Here is a 21,269-nt window from a genome sequence, read left to right as displayed (position 1 = left end):
TCTGTTTGAAGGAAATTTCCATGCAGTATTGCACTGTGCCACTGTCCTGGGCAGTCTTCATTCAGACCATGTGTCTTCCAAAACATTTTGAAAAACATAAACCAGAGCTGTGATGAACAGCCTGATATGGAATAAACCATAATATTCAGCAGCAATGGGAAGCTATAACAAAACAGATACTTGGCAGCAGTGTTGTGCTACCCCTTTGCCTGGAAGGAAAATTAGATGTAAAAGACAGATTCTCAGATGAAGCTGGCTCTGGTACGTGGATTGGCAGGTAGCAAATAACAGTGTGAAGTGGCTTCTGGCCCTTCCTGGCTGCTTGCCTTGAGAGGGAAAGGGGACAACTGTGCTCCCAGATGGAGGAGCAAGAGGGAGTCCAACATTGTGACACGTGAGGGTCCCCTGTCGATGCTGAGGCCGGGATGGCAGCTGATTCTCCAGTGAGGGTGGTGACAGCTTGGGGGAAGGGCATCTCACCTGTGCCCCAGCAATATCAACACTGTGAGTTGAGCCTTGACATGCAGAGATCAACTGAAATGGGTAAACAGAGCCTCTACTCAAAGAAAGGGAGAATTCTAAGTCAATCCCAGTGTACGGTTCAGAAATGCTGCTGCAGGTATTTCTTACTGCATTAACAGGAATGAAAAAGGCAGCATATCTGTGGGGGAGAAATACTTCAGCAGTGGTGCTTACCTGAGTGGAAGCCTCTGCGATTTTAAGACGGTTGGCTGGGTTCTCAATTGGTGTAAACATCCAGTGCTTTTGATTTATTTGTAGTTAAGTTGTTCTGCAGTGTCTGAGAATCTTGCTTACACATCTGAATCATGACTGAGGAGCTTGAGCCGCTGAGGGATTCCTATCAAAACGCAAAGGTTAATTAGCATATGGTGTTAAAAGCAGATGTAGTTTAAGTGAACAATGCTTCAATGATCTTATATAGAGAGATGTTTGATCTTGATTCTAAAGAAGAAAAATGAGCTGACAAGTTGCCGCTCATCTCTGACAAAGTCCAGAATAAGAAATTTTGAAATAAATATGAAAACCTTTAAATTAACCATTTCTCAGGGGCATCAATGAAATTACCAACACAAACTTGTTAAAATATATTCATTATAAGTGTACATCCAGAACCAACCTGACACCTTTAAAAGCTCCAGGGAGTAATCCAGTCAGGGAAAAGAAACTGTATGTAAAACCAATGTCTCATAGAAGAAGAGGAAATTGTGAAGCAAATATTCGAAACAACAGTTTTTTGTGACAAAATATGTTTCTACTGTACTTGTGAGAGGCAGATTTTTGCATGCGTAGAAGGAAAACAGGCACCCAGCTTCCGCTGCAACCTATCTTCCCTATTTATTTAGTACATTCCCCAATTATTTTTTCATTAAAAAGACATACTGATAAAACTGACTCATCTCATAGATAATCTCTAAATGGTGGCATAAGACTTTTAGTCACCACAGTGTCTACAGTAATTGGCTGCACTGAAAAATTGTGCCTTGTAAATACAAGATCGTAGTTGATCTGTTGTGTAATGAATTGGGTTTCTTTGCCTGCAATGCCAAAAGCTGTTGCCATGAACACTACAAAGTGATGATTTGCTGGCTGTCAAGTCACTCTGGGTATTTACTGTCCTGAAGTCCTTGCCTTTCTGTCCCTCTCCTTTGCACACAAAGTGAGAAATCTGAGAAGTGGGAGCGTTGTTTTCTTGCCCCAAAGAGGTGAGAGCTGTGTGAGCGAAACTGATTTCCACAAGCAGCCATCAGAGGAATCCGCACAAATAATGCGTAGCAGCTAAACCCCTTTGCCAAACCTCTTCAGTGATGGAGGAGCAGCAACCTTCAGGGTTGTTTGGAGTGGAAACATGGGGGGTATTGGAGGCAGTGCACTTCTGGGTCTGGCTGGTGTCAAAAGTGCTGGGCCTGCTGACCTCTGTACAGGGACTGACCTGGCTGTGTCCTCTGATGTGGTTTGACAGAGAACACCTCTTCCAGCTCCAGTGAGAGCAGGCAGTGGTTCTGGTCTCTTTCTGCTTCATGGGGGTCACCTGGAGTCTGGAGCAGACCCAAATCCTCCTGTGTTTCTGCCCTCTTGGAAGGCGATGATGTGCTGATGATGGATGTGAGGTACAGGTGCTCTTAAATAAGTCCTTTCCCCCTAGGGTCTTTTTTTTTCCTTTTCAGTCACAGTTGTGAAGCCTGTGTGGTTGTCTTGTTGGTCCTGTGGTTTCATGACAGCTCAGAATGTTATGACAGTAGCAATGTCTGTTCCAGAGTTTCCCCCTTGTAAGATCCTTATTTTAAATCCTAGCCATCAAGCGGTCTACTTTGCTAATTGTCAGAGCTTGTCATGCCTTGTAATTAAGTTTTGGACAGCATTCAGATTGCCTCTTCAGGAGTGTGTAAGGGTGTGTGTGGAACAGCATCTCTTCTTCCCTGTTACCACAAAAAATGAGTCACACTTCTGGCTGGCTCAGACGGAGCTGCAGACATCATCAAAGTTGGCTGGGTGGAGGATTTAAGATTTGGAGCTTCTGTAACCTGATCTCACAGAAAAACCCTAACCAGCCTTGCTGCTGGTGCAGGGATTTATTCACAACTGGCTGGGGATGACCAAGGGGATTCTTTTAATCTCATCAGCCTGCTGTTAGGAGCTTGCTTGTTATAGCCTAATAACTCTGTCCTGGAAGCACAGGCAGCCCTCAAATTAAGATCTGTGTTGGGTAGGAAGGATAAGGCTTCAGCATCATGGATTTGAGAGAGCCTTGCTGTTCACTGCTTCTGGTGCACACACACACTGTTCAGGTAATCAGACTCCTTCTCAAATGTTCATGCACTGCACAGAGCAGCCTGTCTCTGCCTCTGACTGACTGAGGTGGGAATAAACCCCAGAGCTTCATTGATCTTGCAGAAAAAATAAAAAGTGTGTGTATACACAGGTATATATTTTTTTTCCTGGGAAAAATGCCAACGTGCTGCTTCAAATTTTGAGGTATTGCCATCCTGGGTACACTCTATTGAATTTTGGGGTTGTTTTGTTTTTAGAGCCATGTTATAGAAATTAATGTCAACATGAAAAGTGTTTTTGTTTTTTGTTTAGATTGTAATAACAAAAAATAATCTTTGAGGTCCCCTGAATGCTCAAACGTTATTGCAGCATCTGTGCTGTCCTGATTCATCCTATGATTTTCAATAGCAGCCTAGTGGAAGTAGAATAAAGCATGGCCCTCACTGGAACCTCTCTTCTGTCAGAACTCAGCGTGGTCAAAAAAATAAAAAATCATGGAAAGCTGTTGAAGCTAATTCCTTTGTGCTACTGTCAGACTGGGAGGAAGCAGTTCTATAACATACACAGAAAAATCTTCATCTGCTTTTATGGTACTTCAAGATGTGTAGACAAGCAGTGATCCAGGATTGAAATGTTTCTGTTAGAGGGATACAGGCTCCATTGACAAAGTCCTTCTGTGGATGATTAAAACGAGATTAAAGCATGCGAGGAGGAGGTTCCCTGCCCAGCCATTTCTCTTTGTTGTGTACATCTCTTGCTATGCTAAACAGTAGTTCTTTGCCCATAACTGTGTGCCTTTCTCTGCAGCCCCTTTCGGGACTGGGTTGGCCCAGGTGAGATGACTGCTGGGTTACATACTCTGCTCATCATTTCTGGGAACAAGAGCTGCTTGTCTTGGAATTTCATTGTCTTTGTCTGTAGGAAGCGACCTCTTTTCTCTTGATTGCTCTCCAGCAACCTCTGATTGACCACATCTCAGATATACCCAGGGATTCTTGCAGTTGTCACTTCTGCTTTTGATTTAAGAGAGCACTTGTAAGTGCAGTTCATCTTTCTAGGTGATAAGTAAAAGGGGGAGACGGAAGCAGGCTGTGCCCTGAAAAGTGCAAAATCTGGATAGGAATGGCAGAGGGGAAAAAAATGCTTTTTTCGTTGCTAAAAGCTGGGACCATGGAGAGATTTACAGCTGTGCTCTGCAGTTACATTTGGAGTCTGGCAGAGAGTTGGCTGAAATTCTACAGCAGCTCCCACTGATCCCAGGCTCCAGGGCTATCTACCAGCAGCAGCCTGTTCTTGTTCCCAACAGGCAATGCTCTACCCCTTCCTCAGTGCTGAGTGGCTTTCAGTGGCTCCAGGCCCCCCAGATCACTTTCCAGCCAGATTTCCCTGCCATTTGTGCTCCTCTGGTATTTCTTAGGGGCTTGGGTCATCGTGGCTTCACATGCTATTTTAGCTGTCAGTCGGCAAGAACTGCGGCAGATTGTAAGGTTTGATGCAAAATAGCATCAGAGCATTGATAGGTGGGGCCGGATGATCTTGACATAATCACTTTGACAGGGTGGGTAAATCCCACCTGGTGTTTGGCAGGAGCAGAGGAGAGCCTGCAGCTTGGTATTTCCCTGCTGGGGAAAGCAGCCATGAAGGAACATTGCCAGGCTGTCCTCAAACCAGTTATCTTGTCATTGAGAACCACTGGGAGTCCTGGAAGAAAAGAGGATGCTTTTGAACTGGAGTCTGTCTGTTTATGAGCTTCCCTAAGCAGCAGAGACCAGACTGTCCCAAGGGCCAGGGAAAGGGGAACCTCTTGTGTAATTCCTCTGATCTCTAGGTTTTGTTATGTGGCTTTTGTGATCTGTAGTTTAGGATTAAAAAGACCAAAGACTATTTAAATATGGATTTAATTCCACTGATTGTGTCATCGTCCACAGATGTGGAGCCAGCCAGAGTGTATCAGACCCTTCATCAACTAATTAACTTGAGTTGTCAAGCTGCAATCAGTGAGCTGCTCTCATGCTAAAATAATAATGATAAATTCTTCTCATCTGAAGCTGTCAGCTTCCAGCTGCAAGAGGCTTGAGTTTGCAGGGTCTGTAACTTACTCCATGAAGGAAAATCAGATTTGCACCTCTGTCTTGCCATAGCCAACTTTAGCCTGGTTCCCTTTCTAGCAGAGTTTGGTGCTGGAGCAGCACCTGAGGCCAGGCCAGGATTTTGCTGGGCTTGTAGCAGGACTGAAGCTGCCATCAGACTGCCACATGCAGCACTGTGAGTCCTGCCCATTTCAAAGGGACTTTTTTCTAGTTTTCACTGCTTATTGAGGAGCTGATTTGAGGATTGCATTTTATTATTGAGGGTTGCATTTTAAAAAAATTATGTGTAAGGGGAGTGTTTCTCTTGAAATTCTTCCCGTTGTTTTGTTAGGCAAGAAAGTTGCTAAGCATTTCACTTTTAGGACAGGTTCTAAGACCTGTCTGAAGGCAAAGGTGTCCAGGATGCCTTTGGGACTGCTTGTCTGCCCCACAGAGCTGGCAGGCCAGCAGGGAGCCCTTGCAGGCTCTGGTGGGGATGGCAGCCCTTCTTTCCTCCCAGTTTTTGGAGCTTTAATATCACATCTGTCCTGTCATACTTGTCACACCTATCCTGTCTTAAACAGACCAATAAAGAAATCCCATTCCACATTGGTAAAGGGAGTCTTGGACTCAATCCTTCTGCCTCTATCTTGCATAAAAAATTGAGTGCCACCTTCTCTGAGTATGACCACTCATAGAAGTGAATTTTTTTCTTTTTTTAGTGACTGGCTGCATAAGAATTCCAAGCAAAATGGAAGCAAACAAAAATTATTTGTTTGGTTTATCCAGATGGACTTGGACCAAGGAATGTGTGTAGCCATCTAAGAAATAATAACCAGCTTTTACTGTAATGAATCTCTTTGCACAGTGTAAACATCACAAATAGAAATTAAAAGTACAGTTTACCCTACAGCATAGGTTGGGGTGACACTTATAAAAGGTTATAAAGCATCTTAATTAAAGTTTTATGGCTCATAATCATGTGTTATTTGAGATAAATATCTTTAGCAATACTAGAGCTATGCAGAAGCTTAATATGTACTTTAGATATCTGGAAATATGTGTGAAATAAATATTTTTCTAAGGAGGTCTTCTTTCCCTATCAAATAAACCCTGTTTAAAGGCAAGAATACATAAATCAGGAGGCCTGTTTTTTCTTTGTGCATTCCCTGTCATTTCTGAAAATCATCATGGAACAGATATCTTTTTTTCTGTGGAAAAGCTCCTATTCCAATGGCTTCTTGGTGATTTGATGCAGAATAATTTTTTAGTGTATAAATCTGCCTTCATAAACATCCTCATAAATATAACACAGCAAACAAACTGCTTGGAGGTCAGACTGCAGAAGAGGTTGACCTTGCATTTTTAGCAGTTTAGTGTTTTCCAGAGCTCAGATATTTTAGCAGGATTAAATTTTGCAAAGGTCCTGTGACAAGTGTTTCTTACAGAGTGGGAATGTCTGAAAGCCTGCTACAGGCTAATAGGAAACACTGAGCACAAATGCTCAGGTGCAGTTTAGGCACAAATTTGGTGTTGATTAAATGCAGAATCTTAGCCAGTATGCAAAATAGGTGATGACTTGAAAGACTAAACAGATACTTTGGCAGTACCTTTGCAATGAGCATCTCAATTCAGGCACCAATTATCTTTCATTCTGTATCATTAAAGCTCTAAGTTATATCCATATTTCCGTCCAAATAAAGCCTCCATGATTAAAGTTAAATAGTATTAAGCACCTTAATAAATAGGGATGAGTTTCTCTTTTTTTTTTCCCTTTTTTAGGCATCTTGTGTTTGCTGAACTAGAGCTTCCGTATTATGTTTTGGTAACTGAATTTAGGTACGTTTTGCAGAAAGGATATGACACCAGTGCTGCCTTAAAATACAGGTGCCTCTTCTGTGTGTGTTGCTGTAGCCTTAGGAACATGAGTTTACTTACAGATTTCGACAGTGACATATAAAAAGAGCTGGATTGTGGTGATGTGGAAAAGTAAATACAAATATATGGTTTCTAGTGCAGGTGGTACTTTTTGTTCCAAATGAACATTTGTATTTCAAGCGTTATCACTATTGTACTCACTAATATGCTTATTAGGACTGTAAATCCTAGGCTATTGTTTTAAATTGTTTACTTGTATGTGTTGTCTGTTAAATATATATTTAAATGTATGTCTAGTTATTTTTGACTGTTCACTGTTACAAATACTCAGAATAGCAAATCAGAAAGCCAAAGCTTGTGCTCCTGCCCAGAATTATTTGAATTTTTTATTTTTTAATATCTGAAGCTCCTTCATTTTTGCTTGAATGGTTACAGAGATGTCAAGGATAAGAGATCCACTGCTGTTTACTTTTGCTATGTGGGAGGATACAACTCTGGTGATTCCACACAATAGTAAGAAAAGAAATAATAGTTGTTAATCTAATATGTAAGAAGATATATGGACACTTGCATTTTCCTTGTACAAGTTCATTACATTTTAATCTCGATATATAAGTACCATATAATGGTTTTGTTTATTATTCCCTTTCAAATACTCTTTTAATTTGTTGGAGGCTCTTTTAAATTTCAGTTTTTTAATTTTAAGCTCTCTCCAACACACCTTTGTATTTTGGAAGGGGAGCCCTAAGGGAGCTGTGAGCAAATTGAGGACTTTTGGCCATGAAGAGAAGGATGCAGGGCCAGCAGTGCAGGAGCAGAGGTCATTTCTCTGGCTGGCCCTGGGGTCTTGGCGTGCTCGCTCGCATCTGCTGACTGAGTTGTTGGTAGGAGAGCTCCTCACCCCGTTTCAAACCCTGTTCTTTTGGCTGAAGGCACCTCCCAGCCAGCAGATCTGTGCATCAGCAGCCTCAAAGGTGTGTGCTCAGGGAGGAACTCCTTCTGCTACAGCAGCACCTGCAGAGTCCAGCTTGATCAGAAGCCTTTGAAACAATGCATTTCTCCTGCTCACGTCCAATCCCACTCGTAAAAGCACTGAATGTGTGCTTACTGTTTTAGTACATGAATATCTCAAAGCAGTGAAAACTGTGGTTGAGTACTCAGTTGAAATGGGCTCTCTGTGACCTGATTCTCAGATGTGCTGAGCGCTCGCTCGGGTGCCTGTGAGGTCAGTGAGCCCTTCTGGGCCTTCATTGCTTTGGAAATGGAGCTGAAATATGGTTATGTGAACTCTGCTTCACGCTCATGTGCGTGCAAAACCTTAGTCCTGTTTTTAAGGATGCAAGACCAGAAGAGAATCCATTTTGAGTCTCCAAGGAAAAAATCCATAAAGATGTTAAAAGCCAGACACTAGTTAGTGAACATCATTGAATCCTCGAGTTTTTCTAAGTCATTGTTTTGTTCTGTCTGCTTCTGCTTTTGCAATAACTTTCTCCTTTCATCGGAACTGTGCAGTTTAAAGATTTTCATGCCTGATTACTTTATACTTGACAGAAAGATCCTGAGTGCCACATGTGTGTTTGAAGAGGTGTTTCTTTGAACGTCAGCTGATCTCTCAGGTTAGAGAAAGTAACCTGATTTTAAGAAAACTAGCACATAAATTGCATCTGTGCTGCAAGGACCTGCTGACACTGCAAAGATAGGTCTTGACAAAAGTTTTATTTGGGCTACAACTCTTCTTGTGCAGCCTGTCAGATGGGTTCTTTATTTCTGCTCTTTCATTCTTTATTACTGAGGACATTAGTGGGGAAACAGGCTTTCTGCTTCTTCAGGAATTTGCAGACTGGCACTGTTTGTCTTTCATCTGCAGCAATAATCCTCTCTGTGTTGGGCTCCAATATGCAGAATTTTCTGGGGAAACAAGGAATCTCCTTACTCTAAAATTCTTACTAATGGACAAAAGAAATCATTAGCAAAGAACAGGACAACAAGAGCCCAGAAAGCACAAACGGTGGGGGAGGCTCCGTGGTGCACAGAGTTTTGGGGGGTTGATACCAGATAATTTTTAAGAGATTTTATTTGTTTAGTCTGACTTGGCACTGGCTGTTCTCCGCGTATGAACACTCTCAGCACTGTTTGAACACACAGATGCTCCAGTATGGGTGAAGGAAATGCCCTCAGTGTGAGTCATGCATGTAGGAACAGCAGTGAGTCTGAAAGCACAGGCAGAGGTGATGGCAGCAGTTATGCAAATGAGAGCATGTAAAAAGAAATGAGGTTTCTGCGAAGTTACTTGTGCACAGGCTTAAATAAAGAGCATTGCAAATCATACCTAGAATATTTTCTCTGTGTCTATGATTATGTTATTTCCATAGCAACTAATTATGCCATAAACCAAAGATCATGACTTCAGGTGACATGTGAGCAGAAGGAGATGAGCTATTAAGTATTGAAGATTTTTTTAAAACGCAAATTTCCTTATTTATAAAGAAAAAAAGAAAATGAAAAAAACAAACAACAAACCAACCAACCCTGAAGTCTGCTATATAAGTGAAATTGCTTGTGACTGGAATGTGTTTTCAAAGTTTTGTTGGAGGCATCAGTAAATATTTCAAATAGTTGTAGGTACAACTGTGAATATCAACAGATTTCTGTATTAGCTGAGGAAATCTCTAGAATGTCTGACTGTCTTCTCCTGCTCATGCAATTCAGAGCTCAACCTCTTTCCAGCAACTATAACCTTTTACAGATATTGAAATTGCTAAAGGATGAGCAGGAACCTTGGAAATAAAAGGGAAGGTCTGGGTTCTTAAGTATGTGATAAATTTGAGGTTGCAGTGAAGCATACTATCTTCTGCTTCACTTATTAAAACATTCCTATTTCTTTTGGAAACAAAAGATTCTAGAGATATCCTCAGCTTACAGCCCCGTGGCCATACTCTTTGAGGGGAAGGACCTGCAGCCCAGAGTAGAACTGGTACTGCTTGATTTACCTGTTTCTTCGGGGGCTGCTTTAACATGTCTGGCATTTGGTTTGGGAGCTGGCTTTATGGCTCCCCTCCTGACCCACTTGCACCTTGCTTAAACTCCTCAGCAACCTGTGCAGACTCATTGTACCATGTGAATTTTTAGGAGGGAGCAGGATTTAGGGAGGAAACCTGTTGATTGCTACTTGAATTGACCTTGAATATTTCCAGGGATGGAGCACCTACAACTTCTTTGAGCAACTTCCTCCAGTATTTCATCATCTCATATTGTAAAAATCTTTTCTTTATATATAGTCTGAATTTACTCTCTTTAGTTTAAAAACATTACTGCTTGTCCCATTGCTACAGGTCCTATTAAAAAGCCTGTCCCCATCTTTCTTTGAGCCCCATTTAGGTACTGAAAGGCTGCAATGAGGTCTCCCTGGAACCTTTTCTTCTCCAGGCTGAACAACCTGAACTCTTTCAGCCTTTCCCATTAGGGAAGGTGTTCCAGCCCTCTGATTGCTTTTGTGGCCCTCCTGCAGACCCACTCCCAACAGGTCCATGGCTTCCTTGAACTGAGGACTCCAGAGCTGGATGTACTGTTCCACGGGGGCTCTCATCAGAGCAGAGGGGCAGAATCACTCCCCTCAACCGCCTGGCCATGCTGGCCAGTACCCCCAGGTTCATGTGGGCAGGGCTGCTCTCAATCCCTTCATCCCCCAGCCTGTGCTGATACTGGAGGTCGCCCCAGCCCAGGTGCAGCACCTCTCACTTGGCCTCGTTGAACCTCATGAGGTTTCCATGGGCCCACTTTTAGAGCTTGTCCAGATCCCTGTGGATGGCATCCCGTCCCTCAGGTGTGGTAACTGTACCAGCTTGGTGGCATCTGCAAACTTGGTGAGGGTGTGGTGTATCCCACTGTGTCACTTATGAAGACACTAAACAGTCCTGGGCAGGGCTGAGCAGAGGCTGAAAACCTGAGGCAGCGTGAGGCTGTCAGGTTAAAAATCATATTCTCACTCTCTTTGCTTTGCTCTTCTAGTCATTTATATTCATGCAAAATGAATATACGAAAGCAAACCAATCAAAAACTCCATCACAAGGCTTTTTTTTCCTCCTAGTTGAAACAGCCAGCTTGGCCCTGAACTTTGGTTCACCCTCCAGTCAGAAGAGATAATGTTTGTCTTAGACTTTTGGAAGAGGTACAGTTTTTGTAAAACCTGCGTCACTGAATCAAACATAAGCAAACAGTAGCTGTAAAGAGTGCACTGGGTGAGGAAACAAGGGATTTCTCTCCAGGCATGTTGCCGAAGAAAAAGAACAGGCAGGGCCAGACAGGTTTGATTAACACTTTTCTGTGGTGATCTCTGCCTGTACATGAAATAAAAAAGTTGAGCATCTGGTGTGTATTCATCAGCTGATCACCCTTAGCTGATTTCAGTGCTGTGGTGTGAAACAAAGATAGTAACTCACAAAAATCCCACTCTTGTAGTAATGTTTGATCTCAGTCATGTTGTTCACTGAAGCTACTGGGAATGACTGTCACCTGTCATGCGCATGCCTTTGCACACCCGTCTGTTGCAGAACAGGAGCAGTTGTCACATCCATACCCTGTTTTATATAGTGTATTTCAGTAATGCCTTCTAGCAGGGTTCTTTAAAATTTTATTTCGTGGATCTCTTCTTAACAAAGTCTACTGAGGTTAATTCCAAGTGGGTTGCTTCATTAGGAGGATGGAGCAGGTATGCAGAATTCTGAAGACAGTGACAAGAGGCATTAGTAGGGGGGAAACCAGTGCAACCATTAAAGGACTCATGATACTAAATTAACGAGGAGGCGGATTAGTGCTGCATTTTGTGTGAGCTGGAGGCACTGGTGTCTTTGTGGTCGTGGGTGTTAAATCACGGAGGAAGAAGAGAAAGTGGTGTTCAAAGTAGTAAGGGAGGTGGAAGTGTGGTGTGGGGTCTGTGGTGGCTGCAGCTCAAGGGGAGGTGCAAAGTATGGGCTGAACAAGCAGCTGTGTGTCTTCAGGTGAAAGCTGAAGCTGCTCAGAGAGAGGGTGTGAGGGATAACACAGTTAAGAGATCTGCCCCTGATGCCCAAACCTCCTATAGTTTATTGCCTGGAGTTCACCTGATGTCATTAGGGTGAGACTGCAGTCTCTTCTCTTTCAGGGCCGGGGTTTTGGCTGGAGACAGTGAAGAGTTACCAGCCCTCCACTCAAAGTGGCAAGGACAGAGTTGTTATAACCTAAATGGTAGCGTGCCACCAGAATCAATACAAATTGAACCTCTGCTGGCGAGACTGCACAGTGCTTGCTTTCTTGTGTAGAGGAATCAATATGAATTGGCCACAGGATGGGAATATAGAGATGCAGCTGGAGAGAGAAAAAATAGATGTTAAGCAGAGGTGAACAGAGGTCACTAGGTCCACTCTGCGATTTTAGGCTCAGTCATTAACAAGAAGTTCTGTGAAAGCTCTAATTCACCTGCCATTTGGGTCACCCTTTAGGCACAATGGCCCAGTCATGCAATGCTTCCAAGGTTTATCCTTCTTGGTTCGTGCATTACGTTGTTGTCAAACAGCTTAAATGTCAGGATGGTCCCAGCTTGCCCCTTCCATTCACTTTACACCAGGGATGGGCAAGAGTAGAGTGCACCAGCCCTTCTCCTTTTGTTGATTTCCCCCAGTTCCCATGCAGGACATCACTCCATGTAAGCGTGTCATCCAAGCTGCAGTTAGCTTGTTGGTGCAGCATTGCCATCTCAAGGATGTCCCATTTAGGCCAAGAGATTCTGACTGGGTTTCCTGGTATGGAAGATTCTATAAAGGAATGATTGTAATGTCTGTATCCCAAATGACACTTTTTCTAATTAGCTTTTGGTATTGTCATGAGAAAGAACAGCAACTACTTGAGAACTACATTTTACACTAAAGTGCCTTTAAAAAATTGTCATTTCCATGAGTTGTGCAATGGGATGATGGGGAAAAGAGGCTGGAGAAAAAGCACCCTTTATTGTAAGAGTTATGCAGGACCTCAGCCTTCCTCAAGCATTTTCTGCATCTGTCTGAAATATATCCTCCATGTGTTGATGTTTATTACTTTTTCTTTATAATAAATATTTAGAAACTCCTCCTCCTACCTTAGATCTTGGCTTTATGAATTATTCCACCCACATTAAGGACTTAATTCTCTTAAGAACTGATGGTTTCCTGCCTTCAGGAAAGGTGAAAGCTAGTGATTTCTATCCTTTTTCTTATCCAGATAGCAGTGAGCTGCCTTTGGGCTTCAGTTGTCTAGTTTACAGTAAATATGCCAAATTCTCCTCTGTTAAATGCAGTACCATGGGCCCCCTTGTTAAATAACAGTTATCTGACTTGTCACTGTTTCAGTATAATTTGTGTGCTGAGCTACCCAGTTTTTCTTTCACCATTTAATATGACACTCCATGCACAGGCATTTTTCTATAATGACAGAAAAGGTAGGAAATATTTGAATAACTTTTAGGGTTTTGTTACCAAACTGGTCTAGTTGTAATACAGGTGTGGAGAAAGGTGTAATACAGGTGAGGCAGAACTATTTGGTACCACTGGAAAATTTTGTAGTGTATTGGGAACTCTGATCTGCTTCCATTGGACCATCGTTACAAGCTAGGGAAAGAAGACTCCTTTAAGGGGGCAGAGTTCATATTTTACAGGAAAGGGAGGGAAGTAGAGTAGAAAACTCTTAATTTTAGAGCTAGGGAAATCAAAAAGTGCAAAAGTTGTTAAGTCATCAAAGTTACTGAAACAGATCGTGCAGGAGTTATTACCCTTGTGTTTTCTGCTCAGGTTCTTTCTCTCTAAAGCTTGCACCAGGTATGGTCAGTGTATTTATAGTTTGTGGAGGAAATGGAGAGAAATAATTAGGCTCTAAGTTTGCAGTTTGTAAATTAACAGAATTAGAGGGTGGTTTGCAGGGGTGAGCTGCTCAGGCGATGTGCAAACCCAGCTCATTTTACTAATTTGTTCTTTAATTAATTGGTGCCCGTGTCTCTTGATTTATGCTGAGACTGGCAAGATGCCTTTTAAAAAAAGATAGCCAGCCATGTTTTGACTTAGCTGCAGTAGGTTACAGTTAAAATCAAAGGGCAGACAGAGGAGGAAGGCAGAGAGGAGGCAGACAGGTAAGGAGGCGGCACACACGGAGATAAGTGAGTTACTTGCACAGGGAATTTGGTGCAAAGATGGTAAATGAGTCTTGCTTTCCTGAGTGTTAATACTCTAATTGCCACCGTTTCAGTAAGATTTTTTCCTTCCCGAAAAAGTTGCGTGTGGCACATTTTCAACTCCTCACTGCCTGTGGGAGCTGTCAGATCTTAGGGAAGTGCTCCCCGGCGTACGGAGCTTGATGCCGATCGGCGCGTTCTGACAGGGGGACAAATGAGCTTGGCCGTACGTTGTGCTGAGTGACGATTCCGTGGGACTGAGCGAATGAGGAACATGCCGGGGATGGATCTGCAGCGGAACGAACGAGCGTTCCGGCAAGGGAGGCTCGTCCTGACCCCGCTCCCCGCGGAGCATCCCCAGCGCTTTTGCGTACGAAACCTTCACGGCACTGACCTGCTCCCGTTCCTTTCGGCAGCGCCGCCTCTGTGTCCGGGCAGCCCGTCACAAGCCGCCTGCGCCCAGGTTGGGGCTCCGCCGGTGTGGCCGCGCTCGGAGCCCGGGCGGGGCTGTGAGGGCGGGCGGGGTGTGTGCCCGGGCCGGGCGGGGCGGGCAGCGCCATTGGCGCGGCGCTCGGAGGAGGGGCGGCCGCGCCGGGAATGGAGCGCCGGGGCTGGCGAGCCTCAGCCGCCCGCCGCGGGAACGGGATGCGGGGAGCGGCGATGTGGCCGGCAGGAAAGGGCCACGGCAGCTGCTCGCCTTTCGGATAATTCCTGTCCTGCAGCGGGCTCTCGGGCAGCGCACGCTCTTGTCTCTGTGTGGCATGTGGAGCCGGGGTTTTATATGGCATTTGCGAGCCGAGCGAGGTCACGGTTCCTTTTTTAAAATTTCTTTGCTCTGGGTACAGTATATCTCTCTCTGATTTTTCCTTCCCTGGTAGCGGGGTGGGCCGGGAGGGACGACCGTGACAGTGACGGGAATGTTTACTTGTGCAGAAGTCTTTCTCATGTGGAAGCGCGCTGCTCCCTAACTCCTGGCTAAGCAGACTTCAGTTCACCAACTTTGCTGCCGCACAGCACGCGTAACTCCTTGGCAGGATGGCAGACAAAAGAACAGCTGGTGCAAAGCAATAGGGGATTCCTAGCGAGGAGGAGGAGGAGGAGGAGGAAGGAAGATCACCTGCCTTTCACCCGACGGCTGTGAGAGCAGCGGGACCGGGACAGCTGAAGCCACCATGCGCAGGTCCAGCACCGATGAGTCCACCTATCACAGGAGCCCTTCCCTGGACAGCAAGGATTACAGTTTCCCAAATGGCGCCTTCCGTCGATACAGCAGCATGTATGGTGGCCAGTTTGGGGCTGCCAGCAACTCTTTTTTTGGATTTCATACCAACCCAGGCCCGAAGGCCACCAAGGCTAAGTACACGACCCCCAAGGGAAACAAGTACGTTGTCTTTTACCTGGATCTCTCATTTATTTTTCTCCTAGAACTGAAGAGGTGCAGCATGGCTCACAACTGCCTGCAGTGTATCAAGTACCTAATGTTTGTTTTCAATCTTCTCTTCTGGGTGAGTACACGTTTGGAACTGCTAGACTGTGTCTGTTTACTGAAATGGGATGTGGACTTGTTGCTGCTTTTAAACTTCGGAGTTGAACGGAGTGGTATCTCGGCCACTGTTTTTGTGACCTCATTAATTTGTTGCAGCTAACCTGCTGAGGGTTTTCTTCATCCTCTCATTTCCTGGCCTTCAGCTGCATTTCAAAACTGTGGTAGAAGAGAAAAGAGTGTGTTTATAGTGGTCAGCTGCATGAATGCCTTCATCACTTTGTTCTAGTGAGAGCTGTAGACTTCTTTTGTGCCCCTATCTTTCATTCTTATGTGTGTTTTCCTCAAAAGTTATGCATAGTCCTAGAGAAATCACTGAGGCCATTCACACTCATAAGGTTGAGCACGTGCTTACTCCCGTTGCTCTGTTGCAGATGGCACACTTGGTACATCACAACATTAAAGCCTCTATCAGGAATTTCTAGGTAATCATTCTGTTATTGTCAGTGGTGGGTCCTGGCGTTGCCATTCCCTGTTGAAAATGTGGGTGGAGAGAGACCAGAGTGCTCCTCTCTGCTTCTGGGGCCGCTACTCTGTGGCAGAAGCTTGTCGAATCACTATGAGGCATGCATGTGTCATCATCTTTTTAATAAATGACCTGGCTGTCAACAACAAGGGTGGCTGGGCGCTTCGCTCCCTTGTAATGGAGTGTAGGCTGTATCTGGAGACTAAAGAAGTGCAGGGCGGGGAGGGGGACCCAGGTCACAAATGCTGTTAGTCCTGTAAAAAAGGGAGTAGCATGTTTGCTAGGGCAGGACAGGATTTCTAGTTCAGTGTTCCTCGTCCAGAATCATATGTGGGAAGGTCTGTTACAAGATCCTCAGGAGGTGCCTTTGAATGGCTTGTTCCTCCCAAGTGGCTTATTAACATGCTGAGGGAAATGAGGAGTATTGTGAAGTGACAGCCCTCCTGTCCTGGCACTTGGGGAGGGGGTGTGTGTTTGCAGCAGGTTGTTACCGTGCCCGTGTTACTGATTGTCTCCTGAGTTGCTGGAGGTGCTTGGAGGGCTGTGGGTGAGATGGAGAGAGCTGTTCTCTAGTGTGCGCTGCTGTACAGCTGTTCAAAGCCAGGCATGCTGCACTGCATCAGAAAGCACAAAGTGCAGGCAACTCCTGCTGACTTGAGTCATACCAAGGGTCAGGATGTGATAAACTAGTGCAAGTCCCCTGAATTGGCGCAGCACTAACCAGAGCTGTGAAACACAAGGAGGGTGCTCTCTTTGCATCCTAGGTGAGCTGTTAGAAAGAATGTTGTTAAGGCTGCATTCTGTCTTTCAAGGCTAACTCTGGTTACTTCTGCTTCCCTAAAAATCATCTAATATTTATTGCAGCTTACTCCAGAGCTTTCTGAAAAAGACAAACACTATCTTTCTTGCTTTTTCAAGTCCTGTGCCTCTACTGACTGTCCCTGGTTGAGATTGTAGATAGCACTGACAGTCAGTTGAAGTGTGAGCTAGAAAAAAGCAATAGGATGCTGGCATTAATAGCTCTTTCCAGGACTGTGCACAGCACTGCCTCAAAGGATACAGGCATTCTGATTTCTCTTGCAATATTCATCTTCCACTGAAATGTATCTGTGTGATGAGAAGAGGTACTGCTGCAAGTAATGTGTGTGTTTTACAAAGGCTAGGTGTGTGTATTTACAAAGGCAAGGTTGCACATAATAATATATCTTTGGCATGCTTTTCAGAAGGAAAGCCTTAATGCTTTGGGAGAGAAAGGAAGGTTTCCCTCCTAAAACCATCAGAGCTGCTCCAGGATATGCTTGGAGGGAGAGAAAAGGCAGGGGTCCCAAAAAGAGAATACCCTGTGTGGTAACTGGGCTCTTGGTGAACTGAAGCTTGTGAGCAGGGGAGTGGGTGGTGTCAAACACTGCAGCACGATCTCTATTTTGTTTCCCTTTCACATGCTACCTGCACAGCAGGAGTGATGGATGATGATCATGTCCAAATGAGTTTTGCACAGCATGTAGTTATAATAGATGCAGCTCTTCACCTTCTCACAGTAAAGAAAGTAACTAAAAAGAAACTATTTTTAAAGGCTAGCCTCTCCTTAGTAAAAGGAGAAAAAAATTTCCATTTCTAGTGATCAGAAATCTCAGAATGATTACAGGTTGATGATGCTGTTGTTTTGTTTTTCATCTTGTTTTCAGTCATCTGTCACGTTTTACTTCGTGAAATTAAAGGAGAAGCATCTCTGCAGGAAGATAGGATTTCTTTTTGCATACATGCTCACAGAAGTTTTGCTGGCTCCACCTTTCCTCTCTACCCTTCTCTAGGTAGTTGGTTAGTAATAGGCAATAGTTCAGGTAGGAAGAGGAATTTCTTTTTCATGTATTGAGAGCAGTCATTGCATAAATGAACTAAATGCCTATTATAGCCTCTTCCTGCTCTTCATTCTGTTTTGAGAAAATGCTTTGATTTCTGTCAGAAATCATATTTTCATCTTCTTCTTCCTGTTCCTATTCATTAACTTCAGTACATTTTGTGCATCCCTACAGCCTATTTCCCAGTACTTTCAGCTGTCTTTCCCACAGTGTGGCAGAAAAGAGTCCTCAGCCCTGTGCAACTCCAGGGGGATTTGTGCTGAGGAAAAGATCCTTTTCTTACAATACTGGTGAATTTATGGGAAGCAAATTCTCTGAGACCTTGATTTTAAATGTTCTTGGCAGGCTTTGTTGGATTAGGTGCTGCGCTCATGCTGTAAAATTTTTAAAAGCTGTCATATAACTGTGAAAACAGAGCAAATTTCTCCTCCCCTTTCTGATGGTTAAAGGGAGCGCAAAGCTCCTTCACAAGTGTCAGAGGCTGAAGTGCCTTGTCTGTGTTGGTGCTGAATCAGTCCATTGGTACAGCAGATTAGGGGCTATTATTGTAGAGAAAAGAATTGGATACTCCTAAAAGAGCTCATTCCTCCATGAGGAGTCCTGTGCAAATTGCTCTTGATGCATTTGCAGCTACTCTGGGGTGTTAAGGTCCTCAAGTATGGGCAAAACAATATTAGAGAGCAGCACTGCTTCTCTAATGGGAATTGCCATTCAGAGGCCATTCCCTGGAACAGTGCCAGATGCAGATGAGCCATCATTGTATCGCTGCACTCACTGGTTTGTGAGCTCCCAAAATAACTTTTGCCACTTGATACAGAATACTTGCTTGGCTTCATTCATTTTTATGGACTTCGATTTTCATTTGTTGAATTGCTGAACCCTGGAGACTGAAGATCGCCTCAGATGATCGCAGAGCAGAATATTTTTGTTTCATAATGAAATATTTTTATTTCTCTGTGACATACCCAGGGAAGAACATTTGTTTTCCACATTCCCCTCCAGACATCCAGCATTTCTTCACAGTCAGTGAAACAAACTTTTTTTCTGCTTTCAATTCAAGACTCTGGTACCTTCTATATTTTTTTTTTTTTGGTGAAAAAACATGGGATATATCCTAAAGGCTGAGAGAGTTCTTTAGAAAAAGAAAGCATCATTCTCTTAATCGTCTTGACTTACACAGCATCCCCATTTGTTTCAGCTTCTAGCTCTCTAACCTCCAAGACTCAAAAAAGGAAATGCACTAACTGTGCTTGTGTTGCCAGTGGCTTGTGCTTTCCTTAGATCCTGTGCTAGGGTAAACTACCTAGAGAGGTAGCAATTTGCCCTTCAAATAACTGAACAGCTATAGCTGACTCTTCAGGTAATGCTTTAACCAGTAGAGAAATTCAGCAGTGAAATGCTGTTGTTAGAAATCTAGTTATAAAGAGGACATGGCAACAAAAAGAAAGGAGGCAAAGAAGTTTATTGTTTGTCAAACTTACCATTAGTTATTTCTGTGCATGTGTCTCTTTTCCATTGTTAAAACATACTACATTTGTATGCACTGCAAAGTAGTCAAAGCTGTCAAAAAGTTTTGTGAAAGCTCTAATTTCGTTGGGTAGGCTCCCAATGACACAGGAATGGGCTCTGCTCTCTTGAAAACTTGGGAGTTGCCATCTGTTGGGCACACTGTGGCTGAAATGAGCAGCTGGAGCTCTGCTTTCCACCTTGCTGAAGGTGGATGAGGTGGTGAGGCAAGGCACTTTGCTTTTTTTTGCCATTTGGTCCATATTAGATTCCCAACTGATGCAGCTCCGGAAATGCTTTATCTTGGCTTTTGAGGCACAAAGAGCAAATCTGAAACGTATGGAGACACAGAGCCAAGGAAGTGGCAGGTAGCACTAGTGAATGCACCAGGATCTGTGTGGGAAAAAGCCCAAGAACCTGTTTAATCTGACTCTAGGCTCCAGCTCTAGGTCTCTGTCTTTGTTGCTGCCGATAGTTTGTGGACCACAGTTTGAGAAGCTCTGCACCAATGAGTACTCCTGGCCTGGTGCACCGGTGATACTGCCAACATTACTCACACTTAATTAGAAGGAGAGGAAGTAATGAAAATGAGAAATCCCTCATTACTGGCATCATTTTACTTCCTTGCACTCCAGCAGCACAGGTTGTCTTGTGAGAACTATGCAAATGTTTATAGTATGTGGAAGACTGACTGCACAGGACAGCTGGAGAGGGGAACAGCTTGGGCTGAAAATGCACCATAGGGTACTGGATTGTGTTTGAGTGATCCTGGCCAAATTTGGCCAGAGGGTAGAGCTAGAGGGGTGTCTCTTCATTTTACTGTAGCTTGTTGGGAAACCATCTGACATTATTAGCTTGGGAAGAGCTGTTGGCTGGAAGGTGGAGAATTTTGTAAGAGAAGCAGCTGATTTGGTTGAAGTGGATTTCTTGTCCTTCGTCTGCATCCTCCATCAGTCAGCTGAATGAGATTGATGGTTAAAACAGCCAGAAGCTCTACAGATTGTTAGTGGCTGAGGACAGCAATCATTCTGTGGTTATACTTGGCTGCAGTCTTAAGTTAGTGGAAAAAGAATTACCAAGAGAGCAGTAAGCCATTTTAAATGCACACCCCCCATTTCATCATCATTACGTGCACATGTTCTCCTCTGATTGGCAAGGGCTGCAGCTCATCCCGTGGAGCTGAGCTTACCAGTTACAGCTGCTGGGTGCCCTTCTGCACACCTCAGTCACATCCCCAGCAGCTGGCTGCTGCCCCCAGAAGAAAGTTTGATTAGAAGTAAGACAGCCTGTGTGTTTTCAAATGTGTGAAAGGTGGATAGTGACGAACAAAATTCTGATTAATCAGCAAAGCAGTCTTTGCTTCTCTGTACTTAAAACATGGAAACTTTACCTCAGAATGTCATTTTCTCTAGCCACCTCTGAGTTTCTGATTCTCCTTTGTTACTTGCCCTTTCCAGAAACTGCTCAATCTGATTGACATCTTATCTTTCTGAGGGTTCTGTGAGGGTGTATTTTTGAGAAGCATTGCTTTTAAAGAAAGGACAGTCATTTGATGCGGGAATTACAGACTTGAAAAAAAATGGCATTTCCGTGAGAAGCAGAACCGTTGAGGGCTGATCTCAAGTGTGAGAGAGAGATGATTGTATTACCTGATGTCTGATTTGTACGGGCACCAATTGGAGCTTTTTCCATAGTGGCACCATTCAGACAATCCCTTTGCTGGGTGGATCCTGATGTCTGTTTGGGACTAAGGATCATGCTGGAGTTGTATCTCCTGGTGAAAGCATTGCCAAGGGCTACATTAGCTATCTAAATGCATACCTTCTGAAAACTTTCAGGAAGTTAATGGCTTTAGAAGAATGCATGTTTGTCAGATCAGGCTAACAGTGGGAAATACACTCGCGAGTTTTCATGGCATACTCAACCAACACAGTTCTTTTTCATAATCTTTTTTTCCTTAGGAAACTGGGTTCAGAAGGCTGTT

The 21,269-nt window shown here is 43.9% G+C and overlaps 1 protein-coding gene across 4 annotated transcripts in view; it reads left to right on the top strand.

Moving 5' to 3' along the window:
• TSPAN4 (tetraspanin 4) overlaps window positions 1–21,269 on the top strand; it is a 414,205-nt gene that overhangs the window by 214,150 nt on the left and 178,786 nt on the right. The window contains exons 1-2 of one of the 4 annotated variants that reach the window (XM_066187758.1): window positions 14,677–14,750; window positions 15,337–15,416. The exons of 1 other annotated variant lie outside the window; for it this stretch is intronic. In XM_066187758.1, the coding sequence (XP_066043855.1) occupies window positions 15,354–15,416 (63 nt within the window). In that variant the 5' untranslated portion in view covers window positions 14,677–14,750; window positions 15,337–15,353. Of the gene's footprint in view, window positions 1–14,676; window positions 14,751–15,017; window positions 15,417–21,269 lie in introns of those variants that run through there. 2 more of the 4 variants (XM_066187757.1, XM_066187756.1) reach the window with 2 other exon arrangements.

This window comes from Chamaea fasciata, unplaced genomic scaffold (genome assembly GCF_029207755.1).
Source record: "Chamaea fasciata isolate MVZ Bird 193981 ecotype frontalis unplaced genomic scaffold, bChaFas1.0.hap1 SCAF_7, whole genome shotgun sequence".
Lineage (NCBI taxonomy): Eukaryota > Metazoa > Chordata > Aves > Passeriformes > Sylviidae > Chamaea > Chamaea fasciata.
This window is presented reverse-complemented; position numbering and strand designations above follow the sequence as displayed.